Source organism: Biomphalaria glabrata, chromosome 18 (assembly GCF_947242115.1).
Source record: "Biomphalaria glabrata chromosome 18, xgBioGlab47.1, whole genome shotgun sequence".
Classification (NCBI taxonomy): Eukaryota; Metazoa; Mollusca; class Gastropoda; family Planorbidae; genus Biomphalaria; species Biomphalaria glabrata.
In genome coordinates, this window is record NC_074728.1 from 22,531,542 (window position 1) to 22,554,207 (window position 22,666).

At 39.7% G+C, this 22,666-nt stretch overlaps 1 protein-coding gene across 1 annotated transcript in view; it reads right to left on the reverse strand.

The window, feature by feature from the left end:
• LOC106079577 (multiple epidermal growth factor-like domains protein 6) overlaps window positions 1-21,897 on the reverse strand; it is a 65,651-nt gene extending 43,754 nt beyond the window's left edge. The window contains exons 1-15 of the mRNA XM_056017414.1: window positions 21,699-21,897; window positions 21,100-21,227; window positions 19,878-19,978; window positions 19,083-19,238; window positions 17,480-17,623; window positions 16,208-16,266; window positions 15,048-15,173; window positions 13,138-13,325; window positions 11,691-11,863; window positions 9,766-9,870; window positions 8,497-8,677; window positions 6,673-6,769; window positions 4,985-5,032; window positions 3,521-3,676; window positions 1,428-1,562 (exon numbers count right to left, since the gene is read on the reverse strand). Coding sequence (XP_055873389.1) covers window positions 1,428-1,562; window positions 3,521-3,676; window positions 4,985-5,032; window positions 6,673-6,769; window positions 8,497-8,677; window positions 9,766-9,870; window positions 11,691-11,863; window positions 13,138-13,325; window positions 15,048-15,173; window positions 16,208-16,266; window positions 17,480-17,623; window positions 19,083-19,238; window positions 19,878-19,978; window positions 21,100-21,227; window positions 21,699-21,756 — 1,855 coding nt within the window. The 5' untranslated portion in view covers window positions 21,757-21,897. The remainder of the gene's footprint in view (window positions 1-1,427; window positions 1,563-3,520; window positions 3,677-4,984; window positions 5,033-6,672; window positions 6,770-8,496; window positions 8,678-9,765; window positions 9,871-11,690; window positions 11,864-13,137; window positions 13,326-15,047; window positions 15,174-16,207; window positions 16,267-17,479; window positions 17,624-19,082; window positions 19,239-19,877; window positions 19,979-21,099; window positions 21,228-21,698) is intronic.
• Between the last annotated feature and the right edge of the window lie 769 nt (window positions 21,898-22,666).

The window sequence follows — 22,666 nt, forward strand, 5'->3', positions numbered from 1 at the left end:
AAATGTCAAGTATAGTTAGGCCTGGTCTAGAAAAGGAAAATGACAGTGGCAATAAAGAAATTTGTTAGACCCTCTTCCAGACAGAACACTCGGTTCAATTAGGCCAGTGAGAGGGAGCTCCTGTTCGCCTTGGCTGACCTTATTTTATGAGCCTACGGTTTAATTCTGCCGGGCAGTTTCAAATTGATGTCTGACTATACAAAATACTTCAATCAACCATTGATTGATAAAACGATGAATCAATAATTTAAAACTATAGATCTATCATGAAATGAATAAAATAGGTTTAATCATTTAACCAAACAATAAATCATTTCATCGTGAAATAATAAAGAACTCAATCAAGAAAACTAAACAAGAAAGAAATACATACATTTGTAATGAAAAATATTTAAAAATTACAAAATCATAATTTCTATCATGGGCGTAGCCAGGGTGGGTTTGGACTGGGGGTCTGAGGTTAAAAACAAAAAATAATACAAACGACAGTCACCAAATTAAATGAGCGTAGCCAAGGGGATTTTGAGTTGATAACCCCCTCCAATTTTTGTTTGCGATTAAACCCCCTCTGCTATATAAGACTAAAGCAGACAACAGTCACCAGATTCTATGAGTGTAGCCCAGAGGGGCTTTGAGTCTATATGGCGGGGAGAAGGAAAGAAAAAAAATCCCCCCCCCCCTAAATTGTATTTCAAGAGAACATTTTTGTTAAAATCTACAACTTTGATCACATACAAATACCAAAAGAAACAAAGTTGAAGAAATTAAGGAATTATAATTTTGTGTGTGTACAAAGCTTATATCAACACACTCTGTCTGTCCGTCTGTCTGTCCTAGCTGGTAAAAAGTTTTTACACGTTATTTCCTTCACATCTAATTTCGGATCAAGTTGAAATTTTGCACAATTATTTATGGTACCTGACAAACAAGAATCCATGACCAAAAAAAAAATTAATTAATTAACTATTTGAAATTAATTGTTTTGTTTGGTATCAAACAAGAGAAAGAAATCGTGCTTGATAGTCGTGGTAGTACAAGATGAATTAGTCCCCTTGAGGAGGCTTGAGTCCTGAGTTGAACAACTTTTTTTTATGCATTTAACATGCGATCACGGTTACATTCACACTAATTCCCCATTCTCTATCCTCTACCTTTTCCCAACGGGTCCAGACAAGTGGTAGGATGATAGCGCATAGAGAAAGCTAAAAGCACGACATTGCGCTTTAAAAAAAAAACAATTGGCAAAATATTTCTAATCGCACAGATTTTTATTGTTGTTAGTCTAGATCTATTACAAATTTAATCACGAATTGATACAATCACACTTAATAGAAGCGTTTTCATAATGCAATTATAAAATTGAGAATCAACATTTCATAAAACTCGAACTCAAAAAACCGAAACAAAATATAATGTGAACTTATTACCTAACCTACAAGCCCTGGCGGGAGATTTAAATCCAGGTTTACAGGCATCGCATCTGCCGTTTACTTTATTACAGTCTCTTATACAGTTCTCACAGCTTTTAGAGCATTTGTAGCCGAATGTAAATGGAGGACATTCTGTAAGATAGCAATTAACTAAAGGACATTCTGTACGATAACAGGACATTCTGTATGATAACATTTAACTGGAGGACATTCTGTACGATAACAGGACATTCTGTAATATAGTATTTAACTAGAGGACATTCTGTATTATAGTATTTAACTAGAGGACATTCTGTACGATAACAGGACTTCTGTATAACATTTAACTGGAGGACATTCTGTAAGATAACAGGACATTCTGTAATATGTCATTTAACTAGATGACATTCTGTAATATAGTATTTAACTAGTGGACATTCTGTACGATAACAGGACTTCTGTATGATAACATTTAACTGGAGGACATTCTGTAAGATAACATGACTTCTGTATGATAAAATTTAACTTGAGGACATTCTGTAAGATAACAGGACGTTCTGTATGATAACATTTTACTAGAGGACATTTGTAAGATATCATTTAACTAGAGGACATTTTGTAAGATAACATTTAACTAGAGGACATTTTGTAAGGTAACATTTAACAAGAGGACATGTTGTAAGGTAACATTTAACTAGAGGACATTCTGTAAGATAGCCTTTAACTAGAGGTCATTCTGTATGATAACATTTAACTAGAGGACATTTTGTACGATAACATGACATTCTGTATGATAGCAAGACATTCTGTAAGATAGCAAGACATTCTGTAAGATAGCAAGACATTCTGTAAGATAGTAAGACATTCTGTACGATAGCAAGACATTCTGTAAGATAGCAAGACATTCTGTAAGATAGCATTAAAAGAGGACATTCTGTTTGATAGCAAGACATTCTGTAAGATAGCAAGACATTATGTACGATAGCAAGACATTTTGTAAGATAGCAAGACATTCTGTATGATAGCAAGACATTCTGTAAGAAAGCAAGACATTCTGTACGATACAAGACATTCTGTAAGATAGCAAGACATTCTGTAAGATAGCAAGACATTCTGTAAGATAGCAAGACATTCTGTAAGATAGCAAGACATTCTGTACAAAAGCAAGACATTCTGTAAGATAGCAAGACATTCTGTACGATAGCAAGACATTCTGTAAGATAGCAAGACATTCTGTAAGATAGCAAGACATTCTGTAAGATAGCATTAAAAGAGGACATTCTGTTAGATAGCAAGACATTCTGTAAGATAGCAAGACATTATGTACGATAGCAAGACATTTTGTAAGATAGCAAGACATTCTGTATGATAGCAAGACATTCTGTAAGATAGCAAGACATTCTGTACGATACAAGACATTCTGTACGATAGCAAGACATTCTGTAAGATAGCAAGACATTCTGTACGATAGCAAGACATTCTGTACGATAGCAAGACATTCTGTACGATAGCAAGACATTCTGTACGATAGCAAGACATTCTGTAAGATAGCAAGACATTCTGTACGATAGCAAGACATTCTGTACGATAGCAAGACATTCTGTAAGATAGCATTAAAAGAGGACATTCTGTACGATAGCAAGACATTCTGTAAGATAGCAAGACATTCTGTACGATAGCAAGACATTCTGTACGATAGCAAGACATTCTGTAAGATAGCAAGACATTCTGTACGATAGCAAGACATTCTGTACGATAGCAAGACATTCTGTACGATAGCAAGACATTCTGTACGATAGCAAGACATTCTGTACGATAGCAAGACATTCTGTACGATAGCAAGACATTCTGTAAGATAGCAAGACATTCTGTACGAAAGCAAGACATTCTGTAAGATAGCAAGACATTCTGTACGATAGCAAGACATTCTGTACGATAGCAAGACATTCTGTAAGATAGCAAGACATTCTGTACGATAGCAAGACATTCTGTACGATAGCAAGACATTCTGTACGATAGCAAGACATTCTGTACGATAGCAAGACATTCTGTAAGATAGCAAGACATTCTGTATGTCCAAGACGAATGTGTTGAGACGACTAACTGCAGACCTTGTTGTTTGGTGGTCCCTCTAACGGTCACTGCCGTGGTCACAGGTCTTGTTGCCTGGCCCCTCGTTGTCGTCGTCGTCGTGGTGGAAGTGGTGGTGGTTGTTGATGTGGTCGTGGTGGTCTTCTTCCTGTCTTTCTCCTTTCTAACAGCATCATCTAGACATTGACCAATGTAGTCAATTGATTTAGTTGGTGATTACTTATTTTGTTTGATATCGAATAAGGCAAATAACTTGTACAGTATTATTATGTGGATGTAATAAAACGTGACCTAAATACAGTGAACATTGATACTGGCCATTGGGAAGACATAGCCCTAGATCAGCGGTTCTCAACCTTTTAAGCTTGGCGACCCCTTTTTACAACCCCCCACTCTACCGCGACCCCGCCCCCCCCCCTGACACACACATACAGCAATAGAAGAGTAGGCAGTAACAATCTATATTTTCGATGGTCTTAAGCGACCCCTGACAGATGGTCAATCGACCCCTCAAGGGGGTCGCGACCCACAGGTTGAGAACCCCTGCCCTAGACGGAGAGAGATGGTGACTGGGGCGTAGCTAAGAAATAGCCATAATATGGGGTCCCGGGGGGGGCTTGACCTCTTTTGGGGGGGGGGCTGCATTTTGCATAATATTTAATATTTAATGTAAAAACACTCATTTGGGGGCCCCCTCAAGTGGGGGATTTTTAAATTGTCCTCCTCCTCCTCCCCCACCCTAGTTACGCCACTGGATGGTGACCAAGAAAATACGGACCACCAAAGCGAAAGCCACTTAACCTGCGACATATGTGGACGAGAGTATCTCTCCAAAATAAGGCTCCACAGTCACATGAAAAAGTGTTCTACGACATGAATCATAGTCGTTCTACGACTGAAGGAGGCCAACTAATAAAAAATTAATATAGTTTTAAGGGCGGAGCTCTTTCCCTTTATATGAGCTTTTATTTGTATTCTTTTATTTTTTTAAGGATTTTGTTTTTATATTTTGCCTGTTGTCGGAGTCTGACGATGGTAGGGCCTACCTAATCTATAATGTATTCGACGCTGTCATTATGTTTGAAGTTTCCATTTAAAAAGCAAACAATGTGTAATTTATGGCACTTAAAATATGTAATTTAACGAATAAATCAAGATATTCTGATATTATCAATTCTACGTATCGTATAAAAATACAGTGGCGTAGCTAGGGTGTGTGGAGGGGTGGGGTCCAGAATTGAAAATCCCCATGGGCCCCCACTTTACGGGGGGGGGGCCAAATTAGTGACCAAAATGTGTTTTTTATATTAAATATTACGCCATTATCTCATGTCGTGATGTCTAATGTCAAAATGCAGGGTCCCTTAAAGAAGTCAAGCTACCCGGGCCCCCAAATTTCTAGCTACGCCACTGTAGCAATATAATTGAACGATATCTGTGTTTATGTATCTAATAATTACTTAATATTTATTTTAAAGAAATACCCTCAAAGACACTTAGATCCTCATCTATCAGTCCATCTTTGTCGTTATCTAAACCAAAACAACAACAAAAAAAAAAAGACATGAGTTTTGTTATGAAATTAAATGAGGTTATAAAAAAATTGATTCTCTTTAAATTCTTTTAATACAATCTTGAGGACATGGTCTAAATTGTGCCGATGTGCAATAAAATCTAAATCTAACAAGATCTTCTGTGGTGCCCCAACGTTTCAACAGACTAAGAGATAGGTGAAGGTGATATGCTTTATAAAACCAAAAGGCAGGCACTCAAAGGCAGACCACGAGCACGGTGGCTTGATGACGTAGAGGCAGATCTACAACAGCTAAAAGTCCAGGCATGGAGACGTAATGCCCAGGATAGATCAGAATGGAGAGATGTGCTAAAACAGGCCAGGGCCATCCATGGGCTGTAGCGCTACAGGGAAAGGATGGATATGCTTTATAGATGAGTACAAGCAATCGGGCTGATAAATAGCTCTTTGTGTATAGTAGTTTATAACCGTTGTTGTTAATAAATATCAGTGACAAAGGTGGAATATAGCTGATGTATAGATGTTCTTGGTTGCCTTAATCGCAGCTCGTATAGTAACATATATATATATAGTTCGTCCATCGTGGTTCGATGATGACCATTTTGTCATCCAGGGGGCTGAGGGCTTTGCACTGGTTTTTATGCCTCCTCATGTGGCTGGTGAGATCTATGTGAGACCGGAATGTAGGCCTATAGTAACAACGCTTGAGACGATTATATAAAGTTTGGGGCTTTCAATGCCATGAGCGTATGCATTAGCAATGGTTGGAACCGTGCGCTACACAGCATCCTCCCGCCCCACTCCCCTCTGTCGTATAAGATGAAGGGGTCAAGTAAATAAAATATGATAAGCAGATTGACATTAAAACCTTGGGATGACAGGCGGAGGAAATACACCCTCTGACTCTACTCTTTAGACCAGTGATTCCCAAAGTGGTCCATATAGACCCCCAGGGTCGTAGCTCGTAAAGTAACAACGCTTGAGACGATTATATAAAGTTTGGGGCTTTGAATGCCATGAGAGTATGCATTAGCAATGGTTGGAACCGTGCGCCCCACAGCATCCTCCCGCCCCACTCCCCTCTGTCGTATAAGATGAAGGGGTCAAGTGAATAAAATATGATAAGCAGATTGACATTAAAACCTTGGGATCACAGTCGTAGGAAATACACTCTCTAACTCTATCCCTTTAGACCAGTGATTCCCAAAGTGATCCATATAGACCCCCAAGGGTCGTAGCTCGTAAAGTAACAACGCTTGAGACGATTATATAAAGTTTGGGGGTTTGAATGCCATGAGTATGCATTAGAATGGTTGGAACCGTGCGCTACACAGCATCCTCCCGCCCCACTCCCCTCTTTCGTATGAGATGGCGGAGTCAAGTGAATAAAATATGATAAGCAGATTGACATCAAAACCTTGAGACGACAGGCGGAGGAAATTACACTCTCTAACTCTATCCCTTTAGACCAGTGATTCCCAAAGTGGTCCATATAGACCCCCAGGGGTCTGCGACGACTTTCAAGGGGTCTAGGAGCCGAAAACTTTTGTGAACCACTGCTCCTAATTTAACGAGCATACGCAGACTTGAATGGGGGATGAATAATCGCGCTAAACAAGATTCATCAATGAACCTTACCTGCTCCATCCTCTTTCTCTTCGTCGACTTTACCGTCACAGTCATTGTCAATAAGGTCACCATTGAACATATTCTTCAGTTTCTTTTCACAGCCTTCCTGCAGTGACAAAATAAAGTATTCTATTTTTTTTTTGCAATACCTCTATTCAAGTCACAACTTCATGGAAGACGGAGGGTGGATGGAGGAAACCTTGAGGCTGATCTAAAAAAAAAATGGCTCTAACCATTTTCTTAGAAATTTAACAGTTGATGCATATCGCTGAGAAAGGAATTACTAGCTCGTTGGCCACACGGGGGATAACTCTAGTTTCAGTGTTCTGATAGCTCAGAGTAACAGAAATATAAATATAAATGGGTACCTGGTTGATTGGGGAAAGTACAAACGATTGGTCGTTGTGCTGGGCATAGGTCGCAATGCCTGAAAGGAGAACCTTTTTTTTTTTTTACTTTTTCGCGTAAAACTATATTTCATCGTTTGGGTAATTATGTTATTTAAATGTTATGAAAAGAAAAAAAGACGATCGCCGAAAGAGACGAAGAAAGACATAATTAGTTGTATTTGTTAGCGGCCTTCTCAGGACAAAAAAAAATTGATATAGTCTTCTTGCTGCCTGTCTGTTTTTCTGTCTGTCCTATCGTGTCACCTGTCCAATGGCTGTGTGAAGCGTCTAGTGTGGTAGCTTAACTTGTTGCCACCGCTGGCTAGCATCTGTGAAAGGGGAGCAATTCTGTAAGTCTCTCTTGCCAGTACATAGCCTCTCCACAGCAAGTTCTATGCAGTACCTCCTCGTGGTGGCAGATGGAAACTGAGGCTGCGAAGCCTCAGGCTAAACTGCAAGGGTCTCGGAGGAGGTTTGGCCCCAAGATGTGAGGCAGGCATGGCCCGTCGGCGTGCGGACACGCCCTGTTGCCCACAAACCAAACCCCTAGCTATAGGTCAATAGCCGCACTGCCTTGTGTGTGTGTCCCTGTAAGGTCTAAGGCTAAAGGAGTAAACCCTAACAGAAAATCCGGTCCTGGAGCCCCGTAGGCGGGGGGACAGTAGTAAGACTGCTGCTCTCTGGCAAACTCCTGCAGCCACCTGTCCCCAAATTGTGATGGCTTCCCATCCCTTTGGACCCGGTCAGTATGGAAGAGAGGCGTGTGCTGATGTGTGGGCAGCCCAGCGCTCGCAAATTTACCGCCCAGGCTTTCCCCCAGCAATGGAGAGGTCACTCCTATCGTGTCACGCTAAGATCACAATTTTTTCAAATAAGTGTATTAGTCACGTGACCCCGAGACACACCTTCACCGAATCCAGCTCCACTGTGATCATTCCACCAGGGTGCATGTAGGGGTACTCCTCCCCTAGACCGTAGAGGTAGCAGCCGAAATACAAGTTGTTTTTCTGTCCGTCGTCTGTCACGTATAGATCTTTTTTTTTTTTCAAATCAGTGTATCAGTCAGGTGAGCCCCCGACACACACTCACCGAATCCAGCTCCACTGTGATCATTCCACCAGGGTGCATGTAGGGGTACTCATCCCCTAGACCGTAGAGGTAGCAGCCGAAATACAAGTTGTTTTTCTGTCCGTCGTCTGTCACGTATAGATCTTTTTTTTTTTCAAATCAGTGTATCAGTCAGGTGAGCCCCCGACACACACTCACCGAATCCAGCTCCACTGTGATCATTCCACCAGGGTGCATGTAGGGGTACTCATCCCCTAGACCGTAGAGGTAGCAGCCGAAATACAAGTTGTTTTTCTGTCCGTCGTCTGTCACGTATAGATCTTTTTTTTTTTTCAAATCAGTGTATCAGTCAGGTGAGCCCCCGACACACACTCACCGAATCCAGCTCCACTGTGATCATTCCACCAGGGTGCATGTAGGAGTACTCATCCCCTAGGCCGTAGAGGTAGCACCCGAAGTAGAAGTTGTTGGTCAGCCTCAGCATGTGAGAGCCGGGCATGACATACAGCTCCCCCATTTCCCACTGGGCCATACCGGTGATCTGCGACCACTTGGTCCTAGAAATGTTAAGTGAGAGTTACATCATCAAAAGGTTAGGGTAGAGTTAATGTTTAACCCCTAAAGTGCTGAGCTGTTTTTACAATGAGTGCATACGAAATGGCACTACAATTATGATGTTTAGAGGCTAAAACTACCACACGCGTTGTAAGGGTTAACGGAAACAGAGGGTAGCTGAACCGAGGGATGGGGCTATCAACTTATCTATAAAATAAAGGAACTTTAAAATCTATTCTGATAATATACAAAGAAGCAACATACAAAGAAATAATTAAAAAAAACAAAGCTTATATTACGTGTAGTTGTAACAATAAGTTTGGATCTGTCACTTGATTTAATTTGTAATAGATCTAGACTAACAATAATAAATCTGTTCGATTAGAAATATTTTAACCAATTGTTTTTTGTTTAGCTCCATTTCATGCTTTTTGCTTTCTCAATACGCTATGATCCTTTAACTCATTTGGACAAGGAATGGGGTAGGGTGCAAATGAAGGGGGGTATCTGGGTGATCGCTTTTTAAATGTATTTATTAAAAACAAAAGTGAGCGACCTGAGTTCGAACTCGAGGGATAAGGCCTCCACAGCCTCCTCAAGCCAACACGGTAACCACTGTGCCAGGGAGATGCTTATGAAAATATGTTTGATAGTTATTTACAAAAACTTCTTTCTACAAACAATAAAGGGGGTCAATTCAAATTATCAGCCAAGTAAAATGTCTTTCCCTTGTTCGAGTTACCAAACAAAATAATTCTCAATAGTTAATGAACTAATTGGTTGATATCGTTTTATTGATTCTTGTGTTGGCATGTCAAAGAAATAGTTGTGCAAAAGTTCAGCTTAATCCGAGATTGGGTTTGGGAGAAAAATAACGTCTACAAACGTTTAACCACACAGAAAAAGTTGATATAAGCTTTGTACAAACATAAATCGCAAACACTGAATACTGAAGCCTAGGCGTAAACCAATTACCCAAAATGTAAATGAGTAAAAATAACTGTAAACCAGTAAACACTAAATGTAAACAGGCAAATATTTTTTTTTTTAAAGTTTATTTTATAGATACTATAGGACCATCCCTACTTACTGGACATAGGTCAGGTCAAAATCATCTAAAAGGATTTCTTTTCTGTAAATCTTTAAGCTGAGAATCAAAGCGTAGTGATCTATTCCGTACAAGTCGCTCAGTGTTCTGAAAGACAGATTCATAGTCGGTTACATAGCGCTTGTGCTGTCCAGTCTTTCTAGCTAAACTTATAAGTTAAAGGGACGACATGTCATCACTTCCACGGCCTGGTCCCTAACATTTGTGTAGAGTTTATTAAAAGATTTTTTTACCAACCAAACAAGTACATCAAACTAAAATGTTTTTTAACCTAGGTTAGGCCAATAATTCAATAATAGAATATGCATCATCTGTTTGGGACCTCTCAACTGAAGAAGACATTAAGAAACTGGAACGGACACAAAATAGAGCAGTATAATTAAGAACTTATGAATATTCACATTTTAGATTTAGTTAGAATTACACCTTTAGTAAAATCACTAAATTTAGAAAGCCTTCACTATGGAAGACTTAAAAGTCAAGTCGTCGCGAAGTGGGCGACTGCTGTCAATCAAAACAAGAACGGAGCGGTACAAAAACTCGTTCGTACCTCATTCGGTCAGACTCTATCACCGCCACTCATTGATCAGGGAACATGGAATGCACCAAGATACCTGTGTGTAGTCGCTAAATGAACTCTTTATGTTGTGTCTGTTGTATTTATGTGTATTTTTCTGTTGTGTTGTCTTTATATGAGAAAAGAGTCCTTGTAATCACAACAAATTTCCGTAAGGATCAATAAAGCGGTCTTAGTCTTAGTCTTAGTGAAGGTGAATGAGATCTAAGTGTAGTCTTGCATCAACCATTGTTCCGAGTAGTAAAGAGAGGGATTGAGTTATTTATTTGTGCATCGTTTAATATTGGATTCTTAAAAAGTTTAAAATCCTTTAGTGACATTCAATCAAAGTAACAACGCTACTTACTGCCGCTATCACCCAATGCATTGACATATTTATGCGTAGACATATAACCCATATACAAGTACAATACAAAAAAAATAAAAAGTTTAAATAAAGGAACAGTATTTCCCGCAAAGGAATCATAGTAATTTAGAAGTTATTTCATTTATTCAAAATCCAAAAAAATAATTACCAATAATTATCTCACTAACTGGTACATTTTTAAATTGATTCTGTTAGGTACAATAAATAATTGTTTAAAGTTTCAACTTGATCCGAGAATGGGTGTGGGAAATAGCATCTGCATAGCATATCTAAGCGGACTAAACCCTACATGTTCAGCCTGGTCTGCCTGGTCGTGCGGTTTGCGGATGGCTGCCTGGTCGTGCGGTTTGCGCGCTGGACTGTCGTTTGGATTTATCGATGGTCCCGGGTTCAAACCCTTCCCGCACCTATCCCCCGTCGTCCTGAGGGAGGCTTGGACTAGGAAGTAAACTATCTTCAACTCTGAAGGAACATCCGAAACATGTAAAACATTTTACAAACATATCTGTGGCATCAAACAAAACAAATAATAACCTTGTAATTAACTTACTAATTGGTTATTTTCATATCTTGTCTATGCCACTGAATAATTGTGCAAAGTGTCAACTTTATGTAAGAAGTGGTGTGGAAGACATAACTTGTACAAAATTTGTACTAGACAGAGTTGAGACAGATATGAGCTTTGTAACATTTTTTTTTCAAAAGGGAGGCAATGCAAAAATTGCTCCAATGCTATTCAAATACAACCATTTTGGTTGGAATAAATGCTGCTTAATGAGCGATGTGGATGTGTATATGGATTTAATCCTCCTTTTACAATTTGACACGCTTTTTCTCCCTATTCCCTTTCTCGGATCAAGCTGAAATTTTGCACATTTTGGTATTGTTAACATGTAATTATTTCCCCTAATTTTCAACTAATTAACCAACTACTGATTGCTGTAAAAGGCCAAAGTGACTTACGCCCACTCATAGTAATAGAAAAAAAGCTCAGTTGGCACCACAATACACATGCTGGGATCCCCTCTCTCACCCGTCCGGCCGTCAGACTGGAATCTGCAGACAGACCTTTGAAGGTAAATCAGCTGGACTGGCTTGTTACTGATCAGTCTGCCAACAGTGTGAGCGTAGTCTAGCTGTGAAACAAGAACATTAAATAAGGAAACACTACCAAGAGAGGGCGCAGTGGCCGAGTGGTAAACAGGGAAGTTCTGGGATCGAATCCTGGTGAAGACTGGGATTTTTTATGTCGTGATTTTTAGGGAGACTCGGAGTCCACCCAGTTCTAACGGGTACCTGACATTAGTTGGGGGAAACGTAAAGGCGGTTGGTCGTTGTGCTGGCCACATGACACCCTCGTTAACAGTATTTCACAGAAACAGATGACTTTACATTATCTACACTATGGACCGTAAGGTCTAAAATGGGAACTTTACAAAGAAAGTTTGTTTCGGCTGTCATATCTATATCTATATCAATCTATCTATCTATCTATCTATCTATCTATCTATCTATCTATCTATCTATCTATCTATCTATCTATCTATCTATCTATCTATCTATCTATCTATCTCCATATATATATATGAACATGTGAATATGTTTGATATTAAAGACCAGATCTTGAGCAATTCTACCAAACTAGAGGCATATATAGCAATGTGCTGGTCGTGCGGGACGATATGTACATCAAGGGCTGAGAGGCATCACATCTTCCTTAACTTATTCAACTTATTCCGATTAATCGGTCTGCGCGTAACAAGATCCTGTCCCGTCAGCCCAATGTATCAATTTCGAGAACCTTAACATAGATTAGACAAGTCTTAATTAAAAAATAGGTGGACTTTTGTTGTTTTTTTTTTTGGGGGGGGGGCCCTAGTTACGCCACAGTTTAATAAGCGAATGTTTGCTGTTATTGTTTTTATAGTAATAAATTTAAACAGTGAGGCCCAAACTGTCTCCGCCCTGGGGCCTCATAAATTTAGAACATATTTATCACGGGCCACCCCTTCCCCACCCACAAAATAATAATTTATCGGCCCTGGGGACCACATAAATTTAAAATACATGTGTCACGGGCCGACCCCTCCCCACCCCAAACAAAATATTTCTCGGCCCTGGGGCCACATAAATTTGAAATACATGTGTCACGGGCCGCCCCCCTCCCCACCCCAAACAAAATATTTCTCGGCCCTGGGGGCCACATAAATTTAAAATACGTGACACGCTCCCCCTCCCCTTTTTACAAAAATAAATAAATAATTGTCGAGTCAACTGTAACTTTATATCTTTTTTGGAAAGAGTTTTCTTTTGACCAATTAGCCCATCGTCTGGGGCCGAATATGACCCACTGGCCGTTGTTTTACGCATCACTGATTTCAAATATGATGGAAAAACGTCTTTACCACACCTCGATAGACTCACTAGCTTTGGCTAGGTTCACGATCTCCGTTTCTTCCCCCTGCTCGTCACTCGCGTAGATGGTCATCCTGGTCTCGTCACGTGACGCGATGGCCACGTACACACCGGGCACGATTCTGGACGGCAGAGAGAACAAGATGAAATCCTTTCCGTACGACTCCTTCGGGAGCAGCATATCTGTGACATAAGAAAAACTAAGCCTGAAGGCGAGTCCGTTATTTTATTACAAAGCTTGCACCAACTCACTCCGTATGTCTGTCCGTCTGTCTCGTAAAAAGTTTGAACATGTTTTTTTCTCCCATTTCCTAAACTCGGATCAAGTTAAAACTTTGGACAATTATTCATTGAACCTGAAAAAAAAAACATCAATCAATAAAAAAAAATGAACCAATTAGTTAATTAATTGTTGGTGATTAATTATTTTGTTTAATATCGAAGTAAGTGGAATAAATGTTGCTTAATGAGAGATGTGGATGTTTATATGGATTTAATCCTCCTTTTACAATTTGACACGTTTTTTCTCCCAATTCCCTTTCTCGGATCAAGCTGAAATTTGCATTAATTCTTCAAAGTCAATGACAATACATGAATCAATGCAGAATTTAACCAACTTTTTAATCATTTAGTACTAATTAATTTATTTTATTTTACAAAGCAGAAAGGCAGCTAAGTCATGTAACTTTCAGAAAATGATTTCCCTTAAACTGGCACTAGGTTGTGGCATTGTAGGTCTTCTATAACGCTTGGACGTCGCATCCTGTGTCCAGTTTAGACAAATAGCGTGTTGCCACGTCACAGACCTGTACGACATGGCAATGAGCTATTGGGTCTACACGGCCCACAAGTTGTAACGTCGCAGGTCTGTGGTGAGGCCTTCTGTAACGAATGGTCTGGATTCTAGTCGCACATTCGGAATGGTTTGGGGGGGGGGGGAACAGAACCGTTTGGGATAATACCTTTTTTATACAACTTATAGAACGATTATTTCACTCATAATAACTAATGAATGTTAGTATGTTAGCTTTAATTAAAACATTTTTACCCACCCACCCCCTCCTTCTTGGAGAAAAAAAATCCTGGTTAAGCGAATGTATAAATCTGAAGTCCTTCGAAGAGCGTGTCTGCAAATCATCCACACAACCCTGATGCAGTCCCAGTTGCGATGGGCAGGACACGTCTACAGAATGGAAGACCTCAGCATCCCTAAACAAACTCTTGTATGGCCAACAAAGCGAAGGAAAGCGCTCGCAAGGTGGGCAAAGAAAGCGCTTCAGGGACACCCTCAAAGCTTCTCTGAAGGCGCTCAGCATAGACCCAGGCACCTGGGAGACAGAGGCACATGACAGAGCATCATGGCGTCGCGCTGTGAAAACTGGCGCACAGGTTGCTGAGGAAAAGAGAACAACGCTAGCAGAAGAAAAACGCCAGAGAAGAAAAGCAAGGCCAATGACACTAGCCCCAGCTGTGCGGCCGAACATTCCGGGCTCTCATAGGTCTCACCAGCCACATGAGAAGGCATAAAACCCCAGTGCAAAGCCCTCAGCCCCCTGGATGACAAAGTCGAACCACGATGGACGAACTATATATAAATCTACTAGACTTTCAATCACTTAAGTAAGGGTTGAAAAAACAACAACTTAACTCCTTATAACTACTTTACAAAACAACGCCCTGTTTCAACTTTTTTGAAGTTTTTCACGACATTTTTATATAGTGTTATGAGATCTCCATGTCCAGTCTAAGTATAATATAAATATAGGTATGTGTATAGGCCTATACCATAATAACCATTGCAAAAAAATAAATAAAACATAGCTTTTAAAAAATTTCCTTATTGTGTACACCGGATATGTCAAATTGCCATCTATTTATAGTTTGACGCCATGTATGAAAATATACCTGCCACGATGTCGAGTTTCGACGTGTCATCCGCTGGGTATCTGGTGTCACAGAACATTGTCTTGATGTGAGTTTTGCAGGAGCCAGTAATGACGCCCACAGGGTTCTCACCGATTATTTTCGTACCTTTAAAACAAGTGGGCCTGTAGTTGTTTGCAAGTGCCATAAGAAAGTTTCGTTTTCTTTTCTAAATTCACATGACCTTAAGGCAGCGGTTCTCAACCTTTTAGGCTCGGCGACCCCTTTTTACAACCCCCTACTCTGCCGCGACCCCCCCCCCCTCCGCATACACACACAGCAATAGAAGAATGGACAAAAACAATTAATTTTTTCGATGGTCTTAGGCGACCCCTGGCAAATCGCCAATCGACCCCCAAAGGGGTCGCGATCCACAGGTTGAGAACCCTCTGCCTTAAGGCCTAGGTAATATGAAGCCTTCTACCTAATACTTGGAATGGTACAGCGTTGCAGGGGTGACTATTGAGATTATAATTCGTGTTTAAAATAAATTAATGACTAGGATTCGTGAGATTTGACGAGTGTATTTGCACACAGCTCAACGAGCACACATTTCGAGTCATGTCTTTTTTTTTTTTTTTTTTTGCTATACGGTTCGTTTCGTCAATGAATCCACGTTATACCTAATTACAAGACGGAACAACAATTAACAACTTCTTTACAATGACCCATAATGTTGGTTATAAATTATGGATTTTGTTTTTGGAACCCAAAAAAAAAACAACAAGTTTTTGTTTTAAAACACATTGGTTCTTCGTCTGTGCTTTTGCCTGAGGATAAATCCATTTGTGATTTGAATCTGAGTTTGTCCACGCTCAAAAGGGCTCAATTACGCCGCAATAACCAGTCAGGAATATTCAAGGGAAAAAAAGTTTTCAAATCTTTTGGTTTAGTTATTCATAGAAAAGTACGTAATAGACACATTAAACAGCAATGAAGTACAAGTTGATTATTTGTTTTAATTATCCGATAGGATCAACTGGCTTTCATCGAAGAAATTTTAATTTCATTCAATTTTTATCTTTCTGCAGACCTCCTTTGGTCGTCTCGCAGACCCCTGGGGGTGCGCATACCACAGTTTGAGAAACACTGTGTATTTCATAAGCAAAAAAATAGTAAAATTTAAAAAGGACTATATCTACCTGTTAAACTTCCTAATTCGTTTCTGTTTCGGCAGTCAGAAATTTCTAGAGCTCTGTTCCTATACAGGGTAATAATAAAGTTTGAGAATAAAAATCTCTACCTCCAAATATATTAAATTCTAATTCTAGATTTTGCTTATTCTTAAGAAAATATGGATCCCATTGTTACATAATTTAAGGTTTTTTTTTTTTTTTAAATATAAATTGTTATCCATATAGTTATGCTATTTAAGTTTTGTATGTATTTTTTTTTTAAGTGGTAAATTTTATAGAAAAAAAAAAAAGAACCCCATGCATAATTAATTTTAACTAGCAATTTTCCTAAACATTAACTTATTGAACTAACACGATTAAGTAGTTATTTGTTTCGGGAATAAGGGGGAAAGTTTTTACTTCGCGACGATGACGTAATATAACTTTTTGTTAAAAGTAAGAACACTCTAGGAGACGCTAGAAACAAGAAGCTTTCCATCATTGTGGGATTAAGAAGTAGTTTACGGCCTTAGATGACATTCGACGGTTCCCTTTTTTTGGGTATTAAAAGTGTTTGTTGTTTCAACACTAGCGTCGACTAACTATATTGATTGTTTCGGCCTTTTGCCGGTGTTACTGAATTACTGTTGAGTGTTACCTCCTGTTCATTGTAACCAGGGCCGGCCTTAGGCCTCTGAAGCCTATGCGGTCGCAGTAGGCCCCGCGCTTTCATAGGCCCCGCGCTAATTCTAAGTATTAAATTAAACCATTATAACGTAAATAAATTAACAGGGTTTTCGCGACCTCAAGATTTTCCAGGGCCTCTAGGAAATCTCATGAAAAGGCAAAATATGCAATAAAGTCCTGAACTTTTTTTGAATTTATTCAGATCTCCTGAAGAATAGACCTAATTGACATTTTGGGGTGCCAATAAATAAAAAAGTGGCATTTCGAGCTTTCATTTGATAAAAATTTATTGCAAAGACGAAAGAAGGCCTATTTTCTAATTCAAAAAAAAAAATTTTGACATTATGCTTATCCTTACCCAGACTAGGCCCCGCGCGATCCGTTTCGCATAGGGCCCCGCAAATGCTAGGGCCGGCCCTGATCGTAACAATGCATAATTAATTTTAATTACCAATTTTCGTAAACGTTAAACTTAGTGATCTCTTAAATCAATTAAAAAAAAAATCTTACATTCGGAAATTCCCGAACGTGATATACCGTTTGAAAAAAACGCGGGAGTTTGACAGAAAAATACTGCGACAATAGTACTAGCCGTTCAACCAATGTACCTACTCGAGCAAGTTTATTTTGAAAGTACTGCCGTCAGAGTAGGAGATGCCATTATGTATGAACTTGAATTTCTTTGGTTGTCCAACTTTCAGATAAACGATAATATTATTGCGAACGTTTGTGATGACTTGAATAGATGGCGTCCAACTAGAGGGAAGAGAGAGAGAGAGAGATTTTAAAAATAATGCCTCTTTCACACTCACTTTTTATTTCACTCTCTCCTTTTTTTTCTCATTTAAAATCTCCACTCTTTCTCTCTGTTTCTCTTTCATTCTCTCTCTTTTTTTTTTCTTTATTGTTTTCTTTATCTCTATTTCTCTTTCACAGTATTTTTATTTTTTAACTTTTCTCTTCCACTCTCTCACTCTTTCATATACACTTTCTCTCTCTCTCTCTCTATACATATATATATATATCTTTTTTCATCCTCTCTTCCTGTCTGTTTCTCTCGCGCTCTTCCTATATCGTTTTTCCTACATTCAAAAGCAGGGGTTCTCAATCTGTGGATCGCGACCCCCTTAGGGGTCGATTGACGATTTGCCAGGGTTCGCCTAAGACCATCAAAAATATGGATTGTTATTGTCTACTCTTCTATTGCTGTATGTGTGTGTATGTGGGGGGGGGTCGCGGCAGAGTGGGGGATTGTAGAAAGGGGTCGCCGAGCATAAAAGGTTGAGAACCGCTGTTCTAAAGCTTTGAACCTTCTACCTGTTGGCGTCTCCATCGCACTATTTGCCCATAGCAAGAAGAGCGCAGGTCAAATAAAAATTACGTTAACTAAAGATAGAGATGGTGGATGTCAAAGTGTGAGAGACATTCGGAAGCGGAAGAGCTAAAGTAAAGCCACTCTTTCAGACCTTGCGATCTATAGGGCAGGTAACGTAAAGGTCATCTGTTTCTGTGGCCCACGGTTAACCTGGGTGTCACGTGGCCAGTACAACGACCAACCGCCTTTACTTTTTTTCCTAACTAACGTCCGGTACCCATTAAAGCTGGGTGGACTCGGAGGCGCCCAAAGATCCCGAAATTAAAAAAATCCCTGTCTTCACCAGGATTCGAACCCGGGACCTCGGTTCGTAAGCCAAGCGCTTTCCCACCGCGCCTCATAAGTAGAAGCGAAAGTAAATTAAAATACTTTCGGGCGACAAAAAACAAACATTTATCGACAGATCATTCTAATAAACCCTATAATTATTATCATAATTATCATTAATTTTTCTTTGTTTGTTTTACATATTTCGGATGTTCCTTCAGAGTTGAAGATAGTTTACTTCCTAGTCCAAACCTCCCACAGGACGAGGGGGGATGGGAGCGGGCAGTGTTTGAACCCGGGACCATCGATAAATCCAAACGACAGATCAGCGCGCAAATCGCACGACCAGGCAGCCATCCATTATTATTAAACTTGAAAAACCTAATTAGTTTGTTGTGTCTAGAGCTAGTTAACCCTTTCTCTCCTAACTGACGATACCAACGTTGATTCCACCAGAATGTGGTAAATAATTACGGAGAGAAAGAGTTAATGCCGATCCTTTAACACAAAAAAAAAAATGTCCACATTTTTGTTTACTCCTTCCACCCAGCGGCGTCACTAGGATGAACCTACCTTGTGGTGAACGCGAAGTACTCTTTTCCCCACCCAGTTACAGGTATCAAGGTCAAGGTATCCGCTGATATTTTGCTGTCCAGCATCAGCATGCAGACGCCAAAGTTATTGTAGGAGTCAAGGACGATTGTAAATTTGAGAGTCCCTTGCATCCAGCTAGAGTGACGACAAACAAAAACCTAGAAGCTATGGTTATAATGCGATAAAACAAAAACCTAGAAGGCTATAATTATTACATGGTAAAAACCAAGACAGACATAATTATAAAGTTAGAAAGGTAAAAGTTATTATTAGTAAGCATTTTAAATAAAATTATTATTATTATTATTTTGTTAGAAATGAACGAGTATTCATTCTTTGGCGCTGCCAGGGTCGAATTTCGTTAAAGTGAAACAAAATTCATCGTAGTCCCTTTAACAGTTTCGACAACGGAATTTTCTGGGGATGTGGCAGGTCTGCAGCAGTACCGCCCTCTGACAGGCTACGAGAATGCTCCTAAGAATGTTAAGGGTGTTGAATGTATTTGTGAGGTCAGTCGTCATTATCCCCTCGGTTGATATAACAATGGGGTATATTATTTTTCTTTTTTAGATAATTTCCATAAAGGCTTAAATCTCTAAGCCCAGGTTCCCATATTTTCTTTGTTTTTCTATCTCAGTTTTTCTTAAATTCTGAGACAGTGGTACGTCGATGTCAATAATGGTTAATAATAATAATAATTGTTATTATTATTATTACACATCTTTTCTGATTTCTTTTTTTTTGTCGTTGTTTTTGTTGGTCAAGACTACTTACTGGAAACGTTTTTCGAGTTTGTACTTCGTTGGTATAGTCATGTAGACATTAAATTTGATCGAGATTGGACTATCTTCGTGATAATAAACATTGAAATTCACCTGCAAAAGGGAGAGAAGTGCGTTAAGACGAAAAATTTCCACAAGAAAATGTTTAGTTACAGTTGGTAAAGAAAGGTCTCATTTCTGAAAAAAAAAAAAGCGAAAAAAACAGAAGAATTTTAGATGTGATATTGTCGGGGTTTTTTAAATTATGGCTAGTGTCCTTAGTTAAAGTCGTTCGAGAGTGAAGCTGTGACAGAGAGTCGCGGGACTTGTCCTCCGACTAATTGAATTAAGCATTCAAAGAGTTGCAATGGCATAGAGGCCAATGCGTGGAAACCGCAAACAGGGACGCCTTCGTATAACTTGGTGCCACGCTTTCATGTAAGCTGTCATAGAGGTGGACACAAGGTGGGAAGAGGCTTCAGCCATTGCCAGATCTTTATGAAGACAGCTTGCCGCCCAAAGCGCCAAACGTCGCGGGAGGATAAAAGAAGTAAGAGAGTGTACACTTAAAACTCGCATGGAAGACATTATTTCTGAGTCCGAAGATTTAGATAAGTGCAGTATGTCATGTGACTACGAAGACCCTTTTGTGACCTGCATATTTTGTCACATCTTACGCAGACAAAGTCATTGTCCGCATGGCTTGCCGATACAAATCGAAAAGCAAAGTGGTCGTGTAATAGATAAGGCGGTTATATGGGGCAAGTAATATAGTAGGCACCTTGTTCTTATGACCATGAGTTGGCAGGTGGTTGTCAAGCCAGCTATTAAACAAACCACTTTTACTTTCCTTAAAATTGAGCCAATCCCACAACTTCTAGTTAAAATCCACGTGCCGTTATGGGAACTCTAACCGAGGCCATTCGATATAGGCCGCAACACTGACCTGTGAGGTCGCAAGCTGCGGGCAGTGGAGACCAACAGCTCGTTGCCATGTCGTAGAGACTTACAGGCAGTGGCGTAGCTAGGAATTCGCCATTTGGGGCCCCGGGGGTGGATCTTGACCTCTTTTTTTGGTAGGCATGCATTTTGCGTAATATTTAATGTAAAAAAAACAATTTCGAACACTCATTTGGGGGGGGGGCGCTCAAGTGGGGGGATGTTAAAATTTTCTCCCCTCCGCCCGCTCACTAGCTACGCCACTGCTTACAGGGGATACTGTAGTTGGCATTTACCTCAATCGCCTTTGGAGAATTCGTGAACAAGTACAAGTATATCTGTGGCATTTGGGTGTACTCGTCCCAGACGTTGTTCATTTTCGGCACTGTTACTACGAAAAGCTTTCCTAAAGTAGTCCCTGCCTCTGTAAAATAAAGAATGCTGGCAATTGAATATAAATAACACAAATTCTTGTTATAAAACAGCTTTAACTTCCAACACAAGTGTAAATGTCTGAACACTGGAATTGCAACGTCACAACCTGTGTCAGCTTAGACCAATAGCTATTTGCAACGTCACGTGGCACTACAAAAAGCGTTCAGGAAGATATATAATCGATGCTATAAACACCGATTGTAGGTAATTGAATATAAATAACACAAATTCTTGTTATAAAACAGCTATAACTTCCACTATATTGTGTAAATGGCTGTGAAAGAGATGAGCTCTCTAAAACAAAAGGTAGATAGTGAAAAAAAATATAAGCAAGATTAAACAAGCAAAATATTTTTTTAAAAAATATCTAATGGGGAAGAACTCCGTCCATAAAATCGAATATCCTAACTATAAAAACAAACTGCCAACGTAAGATAAAGTTACTAGATATAGAGCTTACGCAGGGATAACTTGATTCCGTAAGTCGTAATGAGTAGCAGGACTAAACAGTGTCCCATGGTAAGTGGACGCTCATGTGTGGCCGCCAAGTCGTACGATCAGCAGAGGCTGCCCGTAGCCACCATCGTACTAACGTTGTCACATCTTCACTATCTGAGAGGATATTTTCAACACAAGGTATAAGGCGTCGAGTAGGTGATGTCGTTCTCTGAGGAAACAGGAAAATCTTAAATGCTTAACCAGTGGCGTAGATAGGGTGGGGAGGAGGAGAGGGAGAATTTGAAAGTCCCCCGGACCCCTACTTGAGGTGGGGGGGGGCCCAAATGAGTTTTTTTTTCACATTTAATACGTAAAAGGCAGGGGCCCCCCGTGCCCCTAAATGATGGAAAATTCCTAGCTCCGCCCCTGTGTTTAACAACAAACAGCAATACCCTCTTGTTATCATTTTACACTGTATCTATGTGTTTTATTAACCGCCTTCAAACGCTAAAAGACTATGGCTAATCTCGCGGATGAACGGTGGGATCGTTGTTTTCATACACACAGGAGTTGTTAGGTCAAAGGGAACGGTACATAGCCGATACAGTTTGGGATCGTCAGCGACGCGGGATCTCCTACAGTTCAACACAGTGTGCTACAAGCTGCCTGAGGGTCACCGGCTCCTGATTTCTTTTCCTTAGTGCTGAATGCCAGGGTAAAGTTCAGCCTGAAGGTGGTGGCGTACAAGCAGAAATAATGTATCTGAACCACAAAATAGCAAATACAAAAACACGGCCTAATGAAATACACAGAGACAAAGATAAAGGCAATGTTTCTTTGCATTCCATATGGTAACATCTTTATAATTTTGGTGACGATGTTGAAGATATGGATGATCTTCAGCTGTTGTTCTTCTTATCTTCTTAATTATTGTACACTAGTCCTGATAGTAGATGGTACATGTAATTTTTTTTTATTTTGATCTTTGAT